Source organism: Rhinolophus sinicus, linkage group LG07 (genome assembly GCF_036562045.2).
Source record: "Rhinolophus sinicus isolate RSC01 linkage group LG07, ASM3656204v1, whole genome shotgun sequence".
NCBI lineage: Eukaryota > Metazoa > Chordata > Mammalia > Chiroptera > Rhinolophidae > Rhinolophus > Rhinolophus sinicus.
Genome location: NC_133757.1, coordinates 49,868,869 through 49,886,808, shown reverse-complemented (window position 1 = coordinate 49,886,808; position 17,940 = coordinate 49,868,869). Strand labels below are relative to the sequence as shown.

At 40.2% G+C, this 17,940-nt stretch overlaps 1 protein-coding gene across 1 annotated transcript in view; it reads right to left on the bottom strand.

Moving 5' to 3' along the window:
• The window catches only part of MCU (mitochondrial calcium uniporter), a 182,996-nt gene extending 165,290 nt beyond the window's left edge, over nucleotides 1-17,706 (bottom strand). The window contains exon 1 of the mRNA XM_019745865.2: nucleotides 17,518-17,706. Within this exon, the coding sequence (XP_019601424.1) occupies nucleotides 17,518-17,664 (147 nt within the window). The 5' untranslated portion in view covers nucleotides 17,665-17,706. The remainder of the gene's footprint in view (nucleotides 1-17,517) is intronic.
• Nucleotides 17,707-17,940: the final 234 nt, after the last annotated feature.

Here is a 17,940-nt window from a genome sequence, read left to right as displayed (position 1 = left end):
ACACGTACTTGACATTTTTTTAAAAAAAGGATAGGAAAGTGTTGTCAACAAAAAGGGAATAGCAAAATATTAATTTTAACTCAAGTGATTGGAAAAACCAAAGGTACCAATAAGAAAAACACAGTAAAGTCATATCAAGGGGCTCCACGTGGGGAAAGGACTCCAGGTTCTTGTTGAGTTTAAAGCGAGGCCTTGACAGCCAGAAGAACGTGTAGAATATCAGAGAGCCAAGGCTGAAGCTCACTCACTGATCTAATAAAGACAATCAGGGGCGGGGGGTAAGATTCCAGCACGCATAAACACAGTAACATACCCAAGTCACAACTGTTCATAATTGGCTTATCAGTCTTTACTATAATTAAAAAATGAATGGATATTGTGACTTGGTGACTCTACTTAATACAGACTGGAGAGAAAACAAAAAGTCTTTTCTGAGGCATCACAAAACCTGATTACAATAAAAAGCAGCCATCATCACTACCTATTTTATTCATCTTATAATACAAATAAGACTGTAACAGCTCCAGTAACCCAATGGCACTTTGATAATCCTATAATTTGGACACCATATAGCCTAAGATATAAGGTTACTATGTCCAGTTTGTTCTCCATATATACCTTAAATGTTAGCGGTGAATTCTGGGTTTTTTCCATAATTACTAATATTTTTTGTATACTTTTCTTTGAAGAATAACATAAATACAGAAAAACATATAAGCTTGGTGAATTTTCACAAAGTGAACACACCCGTGAAACCAGCACCCAAAATAAGAAACAGAGAGAGCATAACTGGCACCCAGAAGGGTCCTTCAGACACTTTCCCCAACCCTCAACAAGGATCAGCAATCTCCTGACTTCTGACACCACGGGCTAGTTCTACCTGTTTGGGAAACTTATATAAAAGAATCATAAAGTATGATCTCTTTAGTGTCTGGCTTCTTTTGCTCAGCAATGTATTTATGAGATTCACACACTGTTACATGTAGTTGTAGTTTGTTCATTCTGATCACTGTTTAATGCTCATTATGTGATTGTACCAGAAACTTATTTACCCATTCTACCGTGGATAAGCATGCGGAAAATTCCCGTTTGGACTATTACCACTAGTCCTGCCATGACCATTTCTGTCTCTATCTTCTGGAGAATATAAGCACACAATTCTGTTGTGTATAAACGCAGAAGTGAAACTGTTGAGTCATGGAGCATGCATGTGCTCAGCTTTAGTAAATAACAAATGAACTTTTAAGGAAGAAATATTTTAAGGACTTTATAAGGAAATTTAAATGATTAATGATTTATCAGAAAGTGCTGACTTTCAGAAACTACTTTCAAGAGGGTAAACACTGAAGCAGGGTGGTTGAACCACACTGCTGCTAAAGAGGGCAACTTTAGAATATTTTCACTAGCACTTTAGCCTGTGATAGTAACAGTTAGAAGTAACCAAGTTTGTCTTATCCTTTCTGGAACTGATGATGTTAAAAATTTAGAAACAAACCATTGAAGAACCATTTCTATGAATAAAGTAACCACTTTCTCAATTTGTTACAGTGTATAAATGTTACAAGTCAGAATTCTGCAACAGTTAAGACTGTACTCATTTAATCACACTCCTGGAAATTGAAAGGGACTTCAGAACTAGTCTAACCTTCAGGAGGCTGTCTTCTATATCAGTGATCATGCTAACAAACTTTTATTTATTAGCATGGAACATAAAGAGAACATCAGGCGAAACTAAGGGAATCTGAATAAAGCACAGACCTTAGTTAACATTAATGTATAAATATTGGTTCATTAATTGTAACAAATGTACCACATGTGAGCTGTTAATAATAGGGGAAATGGGAAGCAGGTAAATATGGGAATTCTGCGTACTATTTTCACGTAAATCCAAAACTTTTAAAATAAACTTTATTCTTAAAAATACTGCACTGCAACATAATCTACAGATTGTAACACACCTACCTACTCAACTCTTCTCCGAATGCACTCCAAATGCACTTAAGAGCTATTAGACTGACTCTCTCTCTCTCTCTCTCTCTCTCTCTCTGTCTCGCGCGCGCGTGCGCGCGCACCATCTATGGATTTAGACACATAGATATACAGGAGAAGCATTCTATCTATTCTGATTTTGGTTTTGCTCCTAGCTATAAAATCATGAACAAGGCTCAGATTTCCTTTTTTATCCTAACTAATCTGACCTTTTTGAGTATACAATATAAGTACTTAATGAATCATTAAGAAGCAATCCCCCAGTTATCTGTAAACAATAAAATAAAAGCATCCAAACTCCAAGCCTCCAAGTAAGGTCAATTCTCCAATAAATCATATTTTTGTGGTTTAAATCATCGAGCCTTTGCTTTTACATCAGGGAGGAATAAAGGAAAAGAAACAGACTGCACCTTACAGTGAGTAGGGAAAACAAGTAGCCCTAATACGGTATGAGACCTAGTGGAAAGACCTCTGGGCAAGGAGGCAGGAGATCTAGATTCTCGATTCAGTTCTGCCACTAATCTGCTCTGAGATCTTTGAACATTTCCCTGAACATCTCTGTTCCTCAATTTCCATGATCTCAAGTCCATTTTAAGCCTAATATTTGTTCCATGAATCAAGAGGTCCTTTAGTTATCACTTCTTGGCAATGCCACATATCCTAGTTAAATCTTTTATCCATATCTGTTCTATAGAACCCTTAGGATCTCTAAAAAGAAAAGTAATATCCTGCCACTGGATACATTTTTACACCTCCTGAGAGACAGGGGGAGGGGAGAGAATATAATAGAAGGTGGACTGCCATCATACATAGCTTTCCATTTCATTAACCTGTATTAGCAATCCTACCACTATATATATTACAAATATTACTTGCTCATCAGAATTCTGACACAGGTCATTGCTTTCTCTTTAGAAGACTATTTGCATTCAATTGTGGTTGTAGCAAGTTTATATCTAAATGCAACTTGAAGTATGTTTTTTCTATCGTAGGAGTTGGCATTTTTTTCTTAAAGAGCCAGATATTTTAGACTTTATGGGCCACTGGTCTCTGTCACAACTCAACTCTGTTGTAGCAAAAAGCAGCTATAGACAACATATGAACAGATCTGTGTTCCAATAAAACTTTATTTACAAATATACACAGTGGTCTCGGCTATAATATGCCAATCCCTGTTCTATAATATCAAGAGAAGGAAAATCAACTGGCAAGACAGATTTTTATAAAACCACATCATGAGTTCACATTGAAATAAACTGTGTTGTGTTTGCAGGAAGAAAATGCTTATGAATCATGATTTTCACATACCTGAGAATGTTCAAGTTTCCCCTGCGTGAACAGGTCACATCACCAATACCTAAGACAGAGCAGGAAAACACTCTCCCTTACATGGTTGTTATGACATAACGGGGGATGTGTTAATTTACATAGGCAAAATTTACAAGGTGACCTGCAAAAGTAAAATACCAAGTTTTAGCAACTTTAGCAATAAATACAGAAATCCAAACCTCATTAATGCCAAACATGACTTCTCCCATATATTAAGGAAATTAATTCAGATAAATCTCAAGGTCATTGGCTGTCCTGGGAGAACTGTTCTTTCTCCACGCAACCCAGCTGGTTTAGACCAGCAGACCCTTGGTCATCCATAACCTATTAAATTGCCAAGAGGCCAGAGTAACTAATGGTTTGTGCTGACTAGAAGTTCTGACTGATTCTAGAATGGGAGAGGGTTTGCTCATCTACACAGGGTCTAATCAGGCCAAGATCGGATCTCTCATCCCTAGGGTCTACCCTGGTGAAAATGTGCCATTCTGGGATAGTCCCCTCGCTAAATGCAGCACCATGTTAGCTCCCAGGTGTTCAGTAGCAGCCTGGAGCAAAGAGCCGGCCCACAAGGATCAAGCAAGTGCCTTTTTAAAGACTAATCTGAAGAAGTTCCTCTACATGGCTTTGCAAAGTAAGCAAAAACCATGCCAAATAGTAAAAAAGGCACTTACTTGACTCCCACAGGCCAGCTCCACACTCTAGCAGCTAAGATGTCACTGACATGGTACATGGAGAATGAGGTGGAAACGGTATCTTGCCAACCACCGTAGGAAAGGTAGTGAAAGACCTAAAAGAATAGAAAAGAGTAAAGTCAATGTCAAAGGTAAGGCCCTCCTGAGCCTGCTGACGTAGGCACCTCAGCATATAATGCCAAAACAGAGAAGGAAGTCTGAAAAGATCTGTTTCAGGTCAATCTTAGCTGCCAGTCAGTTATTACAGTAACTCTTAGAACAACAGGGCACTTTTTAAAGAATATGAGTTATAACCTAGAAGAAATCCAGAATGGTTATGAGAAACTGAAATGTGCATTTTCCCCCACCCCAGAGGAAAAAAAGTATTGAATCTTTGATAACCACGTGGTAATCTCATACAGATGTAAAAATGAGACTGAAACAACTCATAAATCCGTATTTTAAAAACAGTTTTAATGAAGAGAAACTTTTTTCACCCCATCTGTAGATAGAACCATAATAAACAATGAAGAAATAAGAAATGTTTTTAAAAACTTACGGGGACCCTGGCAATAGAAGACCCAAGCTATCCAGGTTCATTTAGGAACTTCCACTCATTTCAGAAAAAAACTTTACAAGACTTAGAAATTTGGGTTCATTAAAAAAAATCTTGCCTACTCACACAACTCTCTGGTTTAGGAGTTGTTTCAAAATGCTTGACTTATGGCAAAGTGAATCAGAGATCACTCAACAATAATAACAACAATTTTTAAAAGCCTGTTCACACATCACTACCTCCTCTCCCCATACCTACACTGTTCATGGGTAAAATAATTCATCGGGGGAAAAAATCGTGTGATTTGCAAGAAAAACACCAATAGTGAGAAACAAAAATCATTCTTAATTAGCAATACCATCTCTCCTCCTTTTATCTAATCATTCCTATCCCTCCAAACCCCAAAATCTCTTCTTTTACTTGCAGGTCCATTCAGCACTCCTTCCATGAGAATCACAATGGAAGAAACAGACAGATGAGTTTAATCGTTCTTGAGGCACCAGAATCTATCCAATAAGAAAAAGCAAAGATAATTTAAGTTTTCATTCCAAATAAGTTTTAATATGCTTAAAGTTGAGTCACATTTTTAAGACACTGTGGTGATTCTAACTGCTCAGGTCTCAAGTAATTTAATTAGAATGGGATTTTCACTGTTAATAGCAGATCTGGACAGACTGCATTTTGGGTGCCTAACTCACATTTTCTTCTCAATTTTGGCTTGTGTTCGCCTTGCCTTAGCAACGGTCCTTGGAAAGCATCCCATTTATTAGTGTTTCCCTTGCTGCATCAGCATTTCTGGTTAATGCACTACAGCAATTTGGAGGGACAACCTGAATGAAGCTCTGTACTGTACATTTTGCAAAAATTTTCATACCATTATCAAAGATGTTACAAATGAAATTGGGAAGAAAAAATATTTTTCAGAGATTGCTTTTTTAAAACAATGACTACAAGGTAAGAATATACACTGTCAAGTACAAATACAAGATTTATTATTAAAACAAGTATTTATTTCTCACCAACTACTTGCCTCAAAAAGAAGTAACTCCCCTCATTCCTTATTTTCCTTTGCTCCACAAAACCACGACACCATTCAAGAACAGTCTTTTTACTATTTAAGACACATATTCTTCTACAAAATAAAGAAAATGTCCCAAATTGCAAATTATTCCAAACACAGAAAAAAAAACCAAGAAATAAATGTCAACACGTTTCCATCCACAGCTTATCTGCACTTGAAAAATCTGAGAATTTTAATACAGTAAACCAAGCTTTGGCTGCAGCAATTCAATCCCTCATGAGCTCACTGTATTATAGCAGACGCTGGTCTGTATTTTGCACAAGACATGTTCATCTGTGTAATGAAACATTACTCTTCTCTGCCTTCTCTTGGGAAGTACAAAGGGTTTTCCCCGGAATATGATAAATGAGGACATTCCATACCAAAAAAGGAAACTGGCTATTTTGAAAGTCCAAACAACATTCCTAGTCCAACTTTAAAAATGACATAATATATTTCTCCTTCCTGTCCTCCCCCTCCCCCCAACAAAAATATTCAGTTACAAAGATTTTTGATCAACAGGAGAATGGTTAAGTATGTGGAATACCATAAAAGTGAAGTTCACAAAAAAGTTAAAAAGTGAGTGAAGTTTAAATATTTTTTAAACTATTAAGCAAAAAGGACAAATTCTGTAAGAATACATACAGTGTAATATCTTCTTAAATAAAGTTTAAAGCATGCTTACAATACTATATAAGGCTTATACATACACAGCGTGAACACAAGCATGGGAATGGCAGATACCAATTTGAGGAGGATGTTACTTTTGGGAGAGAGGGCAGGAAACAGGTGAGGCAGCAATTATCATTGTAGTTTTAATTTCTCAATCTAAAGGAAATCCATTACTCGACTTGTTTTTATAGACATACTTCATAATTTTTGAAAAGAAAAGACTTTTTTCCTTGGATGTTTGCCTGAACACAATACAATTTCTTGATGAAGGACCCTCCTGTGCCCCTCCCTCCCCAAAAAGACCTCAGGTGATGGAAGAGCCTTTCCAAGGGAGCCTGCTCGCCAGTAGTTATCTTCTGTCTTTTCTTCCCCGCTAGAGCTGCTACTTTCTGATGCTGGCTATAATACGACCTTCAGATCTGTAAATCAGGGCCCTAGCTTGCCTTTACTTTTAATCTTACCAAGAATTCTCATTTCAGGCAAGAAATCTATTATAGTTCCCTTTCATTTCCCCCCTTTTACTGCTAAAAGCTCCAGCAATCATTAGAAAGAAAGCCATTATATATTTAAAGCTCACCTGACTTTGTGGCACCTTGGCCAAGCTATGAACTTGATTTCATTCTGAATCAAACACCAACGCAAAATGAGAAATTAAAGAAAGTACTGACTGGAATTCAATTCTCCATCTAATAAATGAATATTCCAAAGTTCTGCAATATGTTATACTACAATTCTGTTTTACCATCTCAACTATGCTTAGACAGCATTTTGTTTTGTAGCTTGTCAGAGCTGGAAATGGAAAAAAAAAAGATTTCATTTTGTTTGGAATTAAACCGAGAACAAAGAAACAAAACCTCACTATTAACATGCATACATGTAGTGAGTATACCCTTGGAATTCCCTCAAAAAAAAAAAATCAGTACCACCTCTTCTTGATCAGAAAAGTCATTTATCCTGTCTATTCAGGGCTTCTAACACCAGCATTTAAAGATAAGGGAAAGATGGGCAAAAAAAAAGAGAGAAACTGACAGACATAAGCTAGTCTTCTTCTGTTTACAAAAGAAATAAAATTCCATCAAAAACTTTCAATTTTCTCATTAGGTTTTTAGTACCTCTTCCACTCCAGTCAATCTATCTTTAAATATTTCTTTAAAGTATTCTGACATCTATACTCTGTTTTAAAATGAAAAATAGGTTTTTATCACAGTTGGCCACTTGCCACAGCCCTGCTTCATGGCAGCGAGCAGGATTCTGGCAGTGTGAGATACAGGATACAGTGGGGGCAGAATGGAAATATAGAAGATTAGTTCCAAAATAAACACCTCCAAAAATCTGTCATCTTTGAAAATATATATATGCAGGGAATCTAGAGTTGGCAGCACCTATTTCAAATAGTTCATTTCTCTCTTCAGCAGCGCCGAGCCCTTCACCCCACCCTCTGCTCCCCTACTCAATCCAAACACTTGTCAGGTGAGATGCATTATGTCAATTTCTTAAGTTACTTACAACATAATAGCACTACAGTCTTTTTCATCACTATTTTAACTTAGCATTTTACATAGTCCTGCTGTTTCAGCACAATCAGTGAACTCTTTTAAGATTATTAGCTGCTGCCTGAGTCAAAGAAAAGTATCTCCTTCTTCATACTTCTAAGACTCCCCTCTCTGTAGTATCGAGGCATATAACGTGATCTACAGCTGCGTGATCCACTGGGTAGAAGGATCTAGACAACGGCCTCTAAGGCTTTTTAACTCTCTGACTCTCATTTATTCAACACGGACGGAGTGTCTATGTTCTTGACACTGTATTCGGCTCAGTTCACAGAGTCTGGGAGAACAGACCACGATGGGCAACTCATCACTTATTACTGAATCCCACAGTGTACTTACAAAGGAAAACAGACACGTTTCCTGTGTTAGGCTGGCAGGCCACAGCTCAGAATAAACTAATTATCAGAACAGTGCCATCATCGTACACCAGCACTCCAGCATTAACTGCTTTTTTCCTTGTCCCATCTCCCCAGCTCTGAGGTCCCCACCACGTCCACACCTCGTCCCCAACTCCCTCAGCAGTTTGGCTGGGAAAAGTAGACAAAAGAAAAAGATGGGACTAAAGACATAACGACCTGTTGAAGAGGAATGCAGGGTAAACTGTTCATCAATACGGAAGAATCATGCAAACTGTCCTGAAAAGGAACTAGAAAGCCATTTTTCTTCACTTTAAGCCCTTGCCCTTTTGAGAATAAGCAGGTATGTTACACTTGAGTTTATGATTTTTATACAAGCCTCCTAATGAAATAACATAAAAATTATTTATGATGTGCTACATAAAAGCGATATGTGTCTTAAGAAGCCCTGCATCCTTACTTATTAAGACCAAAGAGGTTAAGTCAGTTGCACAAAGTTAAATACTATGTTTCCCCGAAAATAAGACCGGGTCTTATATTAATTTTTGCTCCATTAGGGCTTTTTTCAGGGGATGTCTTATTTTTTTCATGTACACCAATCTACATTTCTTCAAATACAGTCATGTCATCTTCTTCTGGAACATCGTCCTAATGTACTAAATTCATCCATCTGGCTGACGATCTTAAGTGGGGCTTATTTTCGGGGAAACACGGTAGCAAGTTCATGGAACAGAAAGGAACAGAACCTTGAGCCTAACACTATTATACCACATGGCACCTAATCCTCTTCAATTACTTTTATTTTGGTGACTGGGAAACACACACACACACACACACACAAACTCATATACACACATACACACTCTTTACCACTTCTATCATTTCATTTATTTACTTCACAAAACTAATAAAAAAAATCTGTGATAGTACAGTGACCCTTTATTCCCATAAGATTTCAAAAGGCTCACTAACTATATTGCAAATACAATCTCTACTGGTAAAGCAGATATTGTAATGTCTCTAAACAAATTGTCATAGTTATCAAATAAATAGAGACTTATCTTTGTATTGTAATACCTAGAAGACCGAAGAATATGTGCTTTCTAAGTAAAGCAATCCAGCAAAGTACCTAGTCAATTGAATGCTAGAGAATAACTCCAAATAACTTGTTCTCAATTGTATTTTTTTTAATACCGCTCTTGAGAAACTAGGGTGGCAGAAGCAGTATGAATCTCACATCTACATTTCTAATGTGGAAAGAGAGGTTGCTAACATTTTACTAAGAAAAGGTTTCATGCTTAGGAATGAGCATTTTTGTTTTTTGTTTGTTTAAGATAAGACCATCATATATACAATGTTCAATATTCCCTAAACAGAATCAAGTCCTGCAAAAATGGAAAGTTAAAGAGAACAAAGTCAAAGAAAATTACTCAGAAGCATTCCTCTAATTAATGAACATATTGTTGAGTTTCTGCTTTGGAAGAATATAACATAGAACACACGCACAGAGATTTGTTGAGTGCTCATCATGCTACGTGAACTTTTTCATCCTGCTGTGCAAACCTTCCAGATTCTCATGGTATGGGGGAGGGGTGGGGGGCAGGAATATGGAGATAAGGTGGGCAACTGATTTCACATAGAAATTTAAAAATCATTTATATATGAATAAACCACGTCAACACATTTTTATATATAAAAGTAGAAGCAGAGCATATTTAACTGACTGTAACAAGAAACACATAAAGTTTCAGCGCCCGAGGAATAGAATCAGGTGGCCTTGGACTGAACTGCCTTTCTACCTGGGACCAGCTGATAGTCCCCATATCCAATCACCAAGTTCTACCAGTTCAATTTCCTAAATCTCCCTCCTCTCGCTTCCCTTTTCTCCATCCCCAGTGCTGCTGTCCTAGTTCAGGTGTCTTATGCCTAATCCATTCTGATGCCCCTTCCTGGCCTCTCTGCCTTTCTGGTCCCATTCTCTCTAATCCAGCCTTCCTATGGTGGCCAGTGTGACCTGCCTAAAAGTGCAGAGCTGATCATGTGATTCCCCTACTTGAAATTCTTTGGAAACTCACCTATTGACTAGGAGGATTTTTCCAAACTGTGGCTTACCTTGTAGAATCAATTAAAGTGGATCCCAATCAGTATTCTTTAACAAAACGGAACAGAAACTACCTATGCTGCATACATCATAAAAGTATTGATTCATGAAACTTTTCTTAGTTTAATGCACACATTCATATGCTGGGTCATGATATAAAATGTATTTCTACTGTGGACTGAGTTTTAAAAAAACCACTGACCTACATAATAAAATTTCAGTCCTTCACAAGTCCCTTCAGTCTGATTCCCTCCCAGCGGTTAAGCGGCTCTGGAGCCGGACTGCTTGCGTTGATATGCCAGGTGTGCCCCTCATTAGCTGTGTGTTCCTGGGCAAATCGCTCACCCAGTCTGAGGTAACCAGCTTCACTATTTGTAAAATGAGGATCATAACAGTACCTACTCCTAGGGTGTCACAAGAATTAAATGAGATTATCTCTGGAAAGCGCTTTAAACATGCTGCACTTGATAAATACTAATTATTAATGGCATCGCTACTACTGTCCAGCCTAACGTCTGGCTATTCTTGCCCATAGTCCAGTTATGACAAACTATTGGCTGTTTCTCCAAAACATCTTGCTTCCCCATATGGTCACGTCAGATCCTGGTCTTGCCTGGAATGTGGCCCCCAGCTTCCCAGGCCCCCACACATTACCTTGCCTCATACTTCAGCTTAAGCGAGGCCACCCTGTGAAACATTGCCCAACTCTCTCAGGTAGGTCTAGGCAGCGCCCCCACTGAACGGTCATAAGGAAACAAAAGAAAGGCACAGCCAGAGTTACAGTCTTGTTTGTCCATGTCACCTGGCCAGACGACCATCTCAGAGGCATCTGTCTTTCCCAGCACAGCATCCCACAGAGTGAGAGTTCGACAGATGTTTTCGGAACAAGTCCAGGTTACTTACCCTTTCTAGCTCCTGGTTTTCTCCTCTGTACAATGGTAGCAGCATTTTGCCTGAGGATTGTTGTGTAGTACACTATACAATGTTATCAAAGTGTCTGACATAGAAACAATGCTCAGTAATTATCAGATCTACTAGAATCCTAAACTAAATTACAAAGATTCCTAAGAAGCATGCCTTAGCCCCTTATCAGCTAATACCTGGAGGGCAGGGGAGAGAAACAGATTTATGAAAAGTTGTCAAGGGGAAGGATGGTGAGATCTCTTGGAAGAAAACTGCAGTAGATGCTGGAGAAAGAAACATGGCTGAAAGAGCAGAAGATGAAAGAGAAGGAGGATCCATACTGACGGCCAGCATGGTATGGCTTTAATTCTAGCCAGACGGAGGCTAAATCTCAGCTCCAAAATATTTGTCTTCTCCATTTTTGCATCCCAAGCATTACAACAGTATATGACACTTAAGAAGAAGTGAATCTATCCCATCCTCAATTTCCACATATATAAAACTAGGACAATAATACCTCTCAGAGGCATGTGCTGGGAGTTAAACAAGGGAACAATGCCCTCAAACCTTAGACGCTTTCTTCTGTGTCTACTCCTGTGTCTGTACAAGTCAGGATGTTCACGCTAACCTATTTGCTTTCCTGTTCTTTGACAAATTATCAGTCACATTAACTTTCTGTAAAGTTTAAAGCAGACATTAATACTCTTAAACAGCCTGTAACACCACTTACTATAGATAAATAATAACTCCAAAGTAGTCCAGTCTTAGAAGGCAAAAAAAACACACAAAAAACAGAAGTTTAAAGGATCGTGTAACCTATAAGCAGCACAGTGTTAAGTCTTTATGTTTGAGACTGTCCTCTGGACAGCCGCAAACACCTAATGGGCTCTGCAGCAATTTTCTGGTGATTATTACAAGTGCTAAACAATAAAGTGGGCAATAAATAGTAAGAAAAAAATATGTAAAAATGGAAAACTTTAGTAGCAAAACATAAAGGGTAAACACCTCACTCTTCTGGATTAATACATACTATCAATGCCTTTAAACAACCTTTGGAAAAGGCTCTTATTTTTGAGATGTCAAAATGCAATATTATATTATCCAATTATTCCAGAATTGCATTAGAAAAAAGTTTTGGCATGCTATTAGACCCACGTGGTGTTGCAATTTACCAAGCTATATTTTTATCAATAGGAAAAAATCAAGATTGTATGCAGTTTATGGGTCAATAACTCACTAAACTTATTAAAATTGTTTTGCTTAAAGTGAACTTTAATTTTTACACAGGCTGTCTCATTACAAGCATTTAACAAAGTGCAGTGAAATAAATAAATAGATTGTTCCTCTTTTGTGTTCAACCTGAAGAATATAGGTTTTTAACAGGTATTATCAAATCAAGCTTGATCTAAGTCAGGGAGCAATTATTCAAGACTGAGTTTGAGTGTAAATACTTAATGGAAGAATTTGACCCCAATTCACTTTTAAAAACCAGTCTCAGCTTAATTGTTTTTAAAACGCAGCACAGAATTGTGTAATTTTGTAGGAAAAGAACTGAACGGGAAAACCAGCAGACGTGTGAGACATTTTCAGCTCTGTAGTAACTTGCTAGGCTATTAAGGAAAAGGCCGTTTCAAAGCTCTTGCATTCTTGTTTCCTTAACCTAAGATCTTTCAGAGCTCTAAATGTTAGGTTTCTTTTAAGTATGCGTCTTCCATTACAACATCTTAGCTTTTCTAATAATAAGTTATTCCTGTAATTCTAATACATCTATAAGCCATGGTATGGTATTGATAAAAAACAGAATATGGGATTCCCTTATATTGAGTAGCTATCTTGAGATCTTAAAAGGTAATCTTGCCCTTAATCTCAGAAAAACAAACAGAAATTTTTAAGAAAACCCACAGGACGTAAAGCTAGAATACAAAAAATAAAAGCAACATCTCAGCAGTTATTCAGATTACGGTACCAATGAAGTGCTACAGCATTTGAGCACGACCATTCCTCGCTTTTAACTTCACACAGGAGGCAGCCCCCAAACCGAAAACTATTCACATTCAGTTTTTGCCTTTGATATACCATTTTTGATGCAGCATTTTCTATTTAGATTTTCTTCTTGGAGTAGACTTCCATAGAGTATATAGAGCCCCTTGGGACTCAGAAAAGCTCAAATAATCAGAATTTGTTGAATAAATCCAAATGGACTCATCCAAATGTTTTGTGGGGTCCAAAATAAGCAAGATTTTGAGATTTAAAAAAAAGGATGTTTGCTTCCTTAAAAACAATTCTACTCTAAGCATATTTATACGGAACCCTCAAAAGCTTAATATTATAGTAGACTAAAACAACAACAAATCGAGAATCAGATTTAAACATATATTTCTAATAATCTGGGTATTAATCATACTTCTGCTCGCTCTGGTACCACTGTAGAGCTAATCCAATGATACCAACTCTCTCCATTAGTCCACCATAAAGAAGCATAATATACAACCAAAGACAACACTGGCAATACCAAACTTAAAGCAATTACCCAAGTGAGCCTACGGAAGCAATTAAACACATCAAACCAGGGGAGGGGAAAGAGTGTACCTTTTCATTGACAAGCAGACAAACAGGTGCATATTCAATTACTGCTTGTCTGAGGTCACCTATTTACCCAGCACTGTGCTGGAGTTGATGAGAGACATTTGAAAGGTAATGAGATACACAATCTTTGCCTTATCTTTTCAGTAAGATAAGATACCACAAATGAAACATTCAGAGAACAAGACAAGTCAGTGTCAATCTGTCTCCTGAAAATAATAAATCCTATCAGAATTCAGAGAGGACAAAATAGAAGAATAGAAAGTGACTAAGAGCCAAGAACTGCACCCATCAAGATTCAGACTAGGACTTCTTCTTGAACCCATCTCCATTTAAAAGAATTTTAATCCCAGATGTCATTCACCACAAGCATAACCTAACAAGTCACTTCCCTCAGTCCGCATTAGGTTTGTTTCCTCATCTGCAAAGTGAGGATGTGAGATTCAAAGAGGAGTCGCAGGTCAGAGTCTCTAACCTGAATTGGACCTCAGAGGTTAAAGGAGGATTAAGACTGAAATTCAGCTACGAGGACTGCATAAACATTTACTTCAGTATGGAAACATAGGACACCGCCGTACATACAGTGGAGTATTTGTGCTGGAGTGGATCTGGCAAAGCAAGACTGGGCCAGACCACGAGGAACCCAATCAAAGAACTGGGACTTGCCTCTGTGTCAGGCAATGTAACCTCTGTCAAAACTTTCAGGTTAAAGTGATATCTCTGCCAAAGAACTACAATGTGTAAAGTAGAGAGGGATAGCCACAAACTATACTAACAGTTCAATGACAGAATTAAGTAAACTTGAGATTTAGTAACTCAGCATAGCTGTTGACCGCTAGGAAATGCAACAGTCAAGCTGTCATAATCAGAGGCAAAACAGTTTGATTTAGCAAAAGAATTACACAGCTCACAATGAAAGGCAGTTCCCCACTTTAAAGAATCATCCTTGAAAATAGCAGCTACCTTCACTAACCACACAGAAAGGCATGAGACAAACATTTTGTATCAGTCTTAGTTACTGTTGCAAGCTGAGAAACTATCACAGGCTCTTCACATTCCAGGAAAAATTACACTAGATGGTACTAAAAATATTGAATAGGCCCCTACACCGTTACTCCTATCTACTCAATTGAATAATGTTTTAATGGCGGGGAGTTATGTTTTATAACTTTGCAGTCACATTTACCAATGAACTGAACTGCTTTGTTTTAGACTCATTCTCCAAATTGGAAGTAGATGGATTTCAAAAAACATGTCTCTCCAGCAGGAAGTTAACCAGTCCTGTAATTGGTTATGCCCCCCCGGCTCTACTTTACCATACCTACTACAGCAGAACAAAGGTGGCACAAGCTGGACTTGGGATCTAGCTCAATGCAGAGTGCCATCTGCTGCACATATACAGGATGTCTCATGTGCAAGATTCAATCTTAGTGTCTCTCAGGGACCTTTATAAGAGCAAGTTGTTTGTTCCCATATCTGCCTACCCCATTTGCCTCATACCAACATCTACTTAGAGAAAAATTCCCATTCATAGGGTTTTGAAATACCAGTACTTTCCTAATAAGCAACAGCTTACGGGAAGGATAGAGACGTGAAGGAGCAATTGCACTTTATAATAAGAACACAATAAGGGAGTCAAAATACCTGGATGGGTGGATGTCCTAAAACTGTTGCATATTAGCTGTGCAATCCTAACCAAGTCTCTCCTGTTCTGGGTCTCAATTTCTGGTGTAAAATGTCAAGAGTTACACAAATCTCGAAGAGATACCTTTCTAAGGGAGTCTTGTGAGGAATCATAAGAGTAACAGATGGAGGCAGCTGTGTACATGATAGCATCAGAGAAATCGCAGAAAAAGGAAAACAAAAACCTCTTTTATGCATTTTAAATAATCAGGTACAATTTTTTCAAAATCTTACAACTTTTAGTCCATTTGCAAGTCATCATTCCCGTAACACTTCTGCCCTTCAAAAATAACACTTTAATTGTGCTTTCAGTTACAAATTCAGCACATCCCCTTTACCCACCCCAGAATAGCCCAGAACACTTTCATGAAGTACCCACACAAGGAAGACACTCACAGCCTAACAGATCCGCATAGGGGAAAACATACAAGGCACAAATTTAAAAACGCTAAGTGAATACCACGCTCAAAGTCTTAAAAACAAACTGTGCAAAGTCAGAATATGTATTATCAAAATGCATAGATAAAGACAACTTGGGAAGCCTTTAAACTGTTTGAGGGAGAGGGGAATACAATCAGATTTTTGGGTGGCCTTTTTTTTTTTAGAGAACAAAACACGTAACTGGAGGCTATGAAACAGGCAGATCTACAATGAACTGTGGAAAAGCATGGCTCGCACCCAAAAGCTTCAGCAGAACACTACGTCAGGATGCCAAGTAGGAAAAAGTACCATTTTGTCACAAGAATAAGGATAGGGTCCACACCTATGACTAATAATGACAACACCAACTTGCGCTGACAGAGCATTCGTTCTTTTCATAGTTCTTTCACTTCATTTTACGCTGTCATGGGTCTTGGGGCCCCCTCTCTGAAAGCCTCCAGTTCAGTTTCCTCTCCAGAGCTTTGCAATCAGAACAAGGCCAGTGGATGGATTTGTTGAGGGCTGCAGGTACCAGTTGCTCCTATCAGGCTGTCTGCAGCGCTTCTCTCATTACCACGCTACACAACTTCGCCCTAGGATATAAAACCTACACTCTTTCTCTCGGAGTTGGCCAGAGACCAACACATATGTGTCTAGAAAGTCCAATGGAAAAGAACCTGCTGACTTGTGTGGTCAAGAACTTCAAGTTGATGTCTTGCAACTGAAAAAAAAAAAAATCACACACACACACACACACACACACACACACACACACACAAGCTGTTCAAAAAAAACTCGCGACTGACTATTGCCAGCCAGTGAAACCCAGCAATACCTGGTGAGCACAACCACCAAACCCCAGCCCCCGTGAACAACTTCGCACGTTCGCATCCCCTCTGCCTGCCCCCCACGCCTCCTCCCTCGGGCACGCGTGGACATGCTCGTGAACCGGCCCTCCGAGAGGACCGCCGAGGACCTCGCAGGACCTCCGGGGATGGAGCTTCCTCCCGCCTGAAGCAATGCAGCATCCCTCGCAGGGGAGCTGCTCCTGTGCCCACAGCCGCAGGCAGGCACAGGCGGGGATAAAGTTTGATCTCCCTGCTCGCCCACCCCCACAGGGCCGGGGGAGGCCCCGGGAGCGAGCCGCCAGGGTCCGGGTGCTCTCCGGGGACAGTTCACAGAAGCGCGGCACGGCCACTCTCCTGACACACACACGGCGGCCGCGTCAACTCAGGACACCCAACGCACCCAGAGGAGGAGGGAAGGGGGACAACTTGCTCGGGGCTCCGTTCGGGAGACTCGGGGCAGAGCTGTTAAGAAAGAAGGAGGGAGGGACCGCGATCGGGGGCGGGTCAGCGAGAGGTTCAAGTCCCGTGCCGTCCCCGCCCTGGTGTCCCCAGTCCTGCGGGAACATCCCGCCGTCGCCCCTCCTCCTCCTCCTCTCGGCTTCCTCCGCTCTCCCTCCCTTCCTGGTCGCCGCCGCAGGCGCCTGAAGGGCACGGCGGCTCCTCGCTGCCCGGCAACCTCGGGAGCGGCCGCCGAGTTGAGGTAACTCGCCAGCTGCCCCGGCGGCCTGCCTGCCGGAGGCTCCCACACGCCAGCGCCGCCCCGCCCTCCCCGGAGCCGCCGGGCGCGCTCACTCACCGTCCGGTGGTGCTGCTGCTGCCGGTGGCGGCTAACGCCCAGCCCGGGGAAGCAGCCGGCAGTCAGTGCTCCGCAGCCGCTGGCGCCCCCGCCGCCGCCCCGGGAGGAGAGGAGCAGCAGGAGCGATCTACCTGCGGCGGCCGCCATCTCTCAACTGGAAACGGCGCCGACCCAGGCAGCGCAGCGGACGGCCGGGGCGGAGCTGAGACCCGCCACTCACCGGCGCCGGACCAACTGCAGCCCTTGACTAAGTTGATGAGGCGGGGCTTCCTGCAAGGTCCAATCGACAGGCGGGAGAACCCCACTTGAGGCTGCCTGTCACTTCCAGAGTTACCTATTGTGGGACATAGTCAATTACGGGCAAATTCTCGGCAACTGGTAATTGGCACCCGAGCCCCTCAGAAGAGCAGCAATAGAGATGGC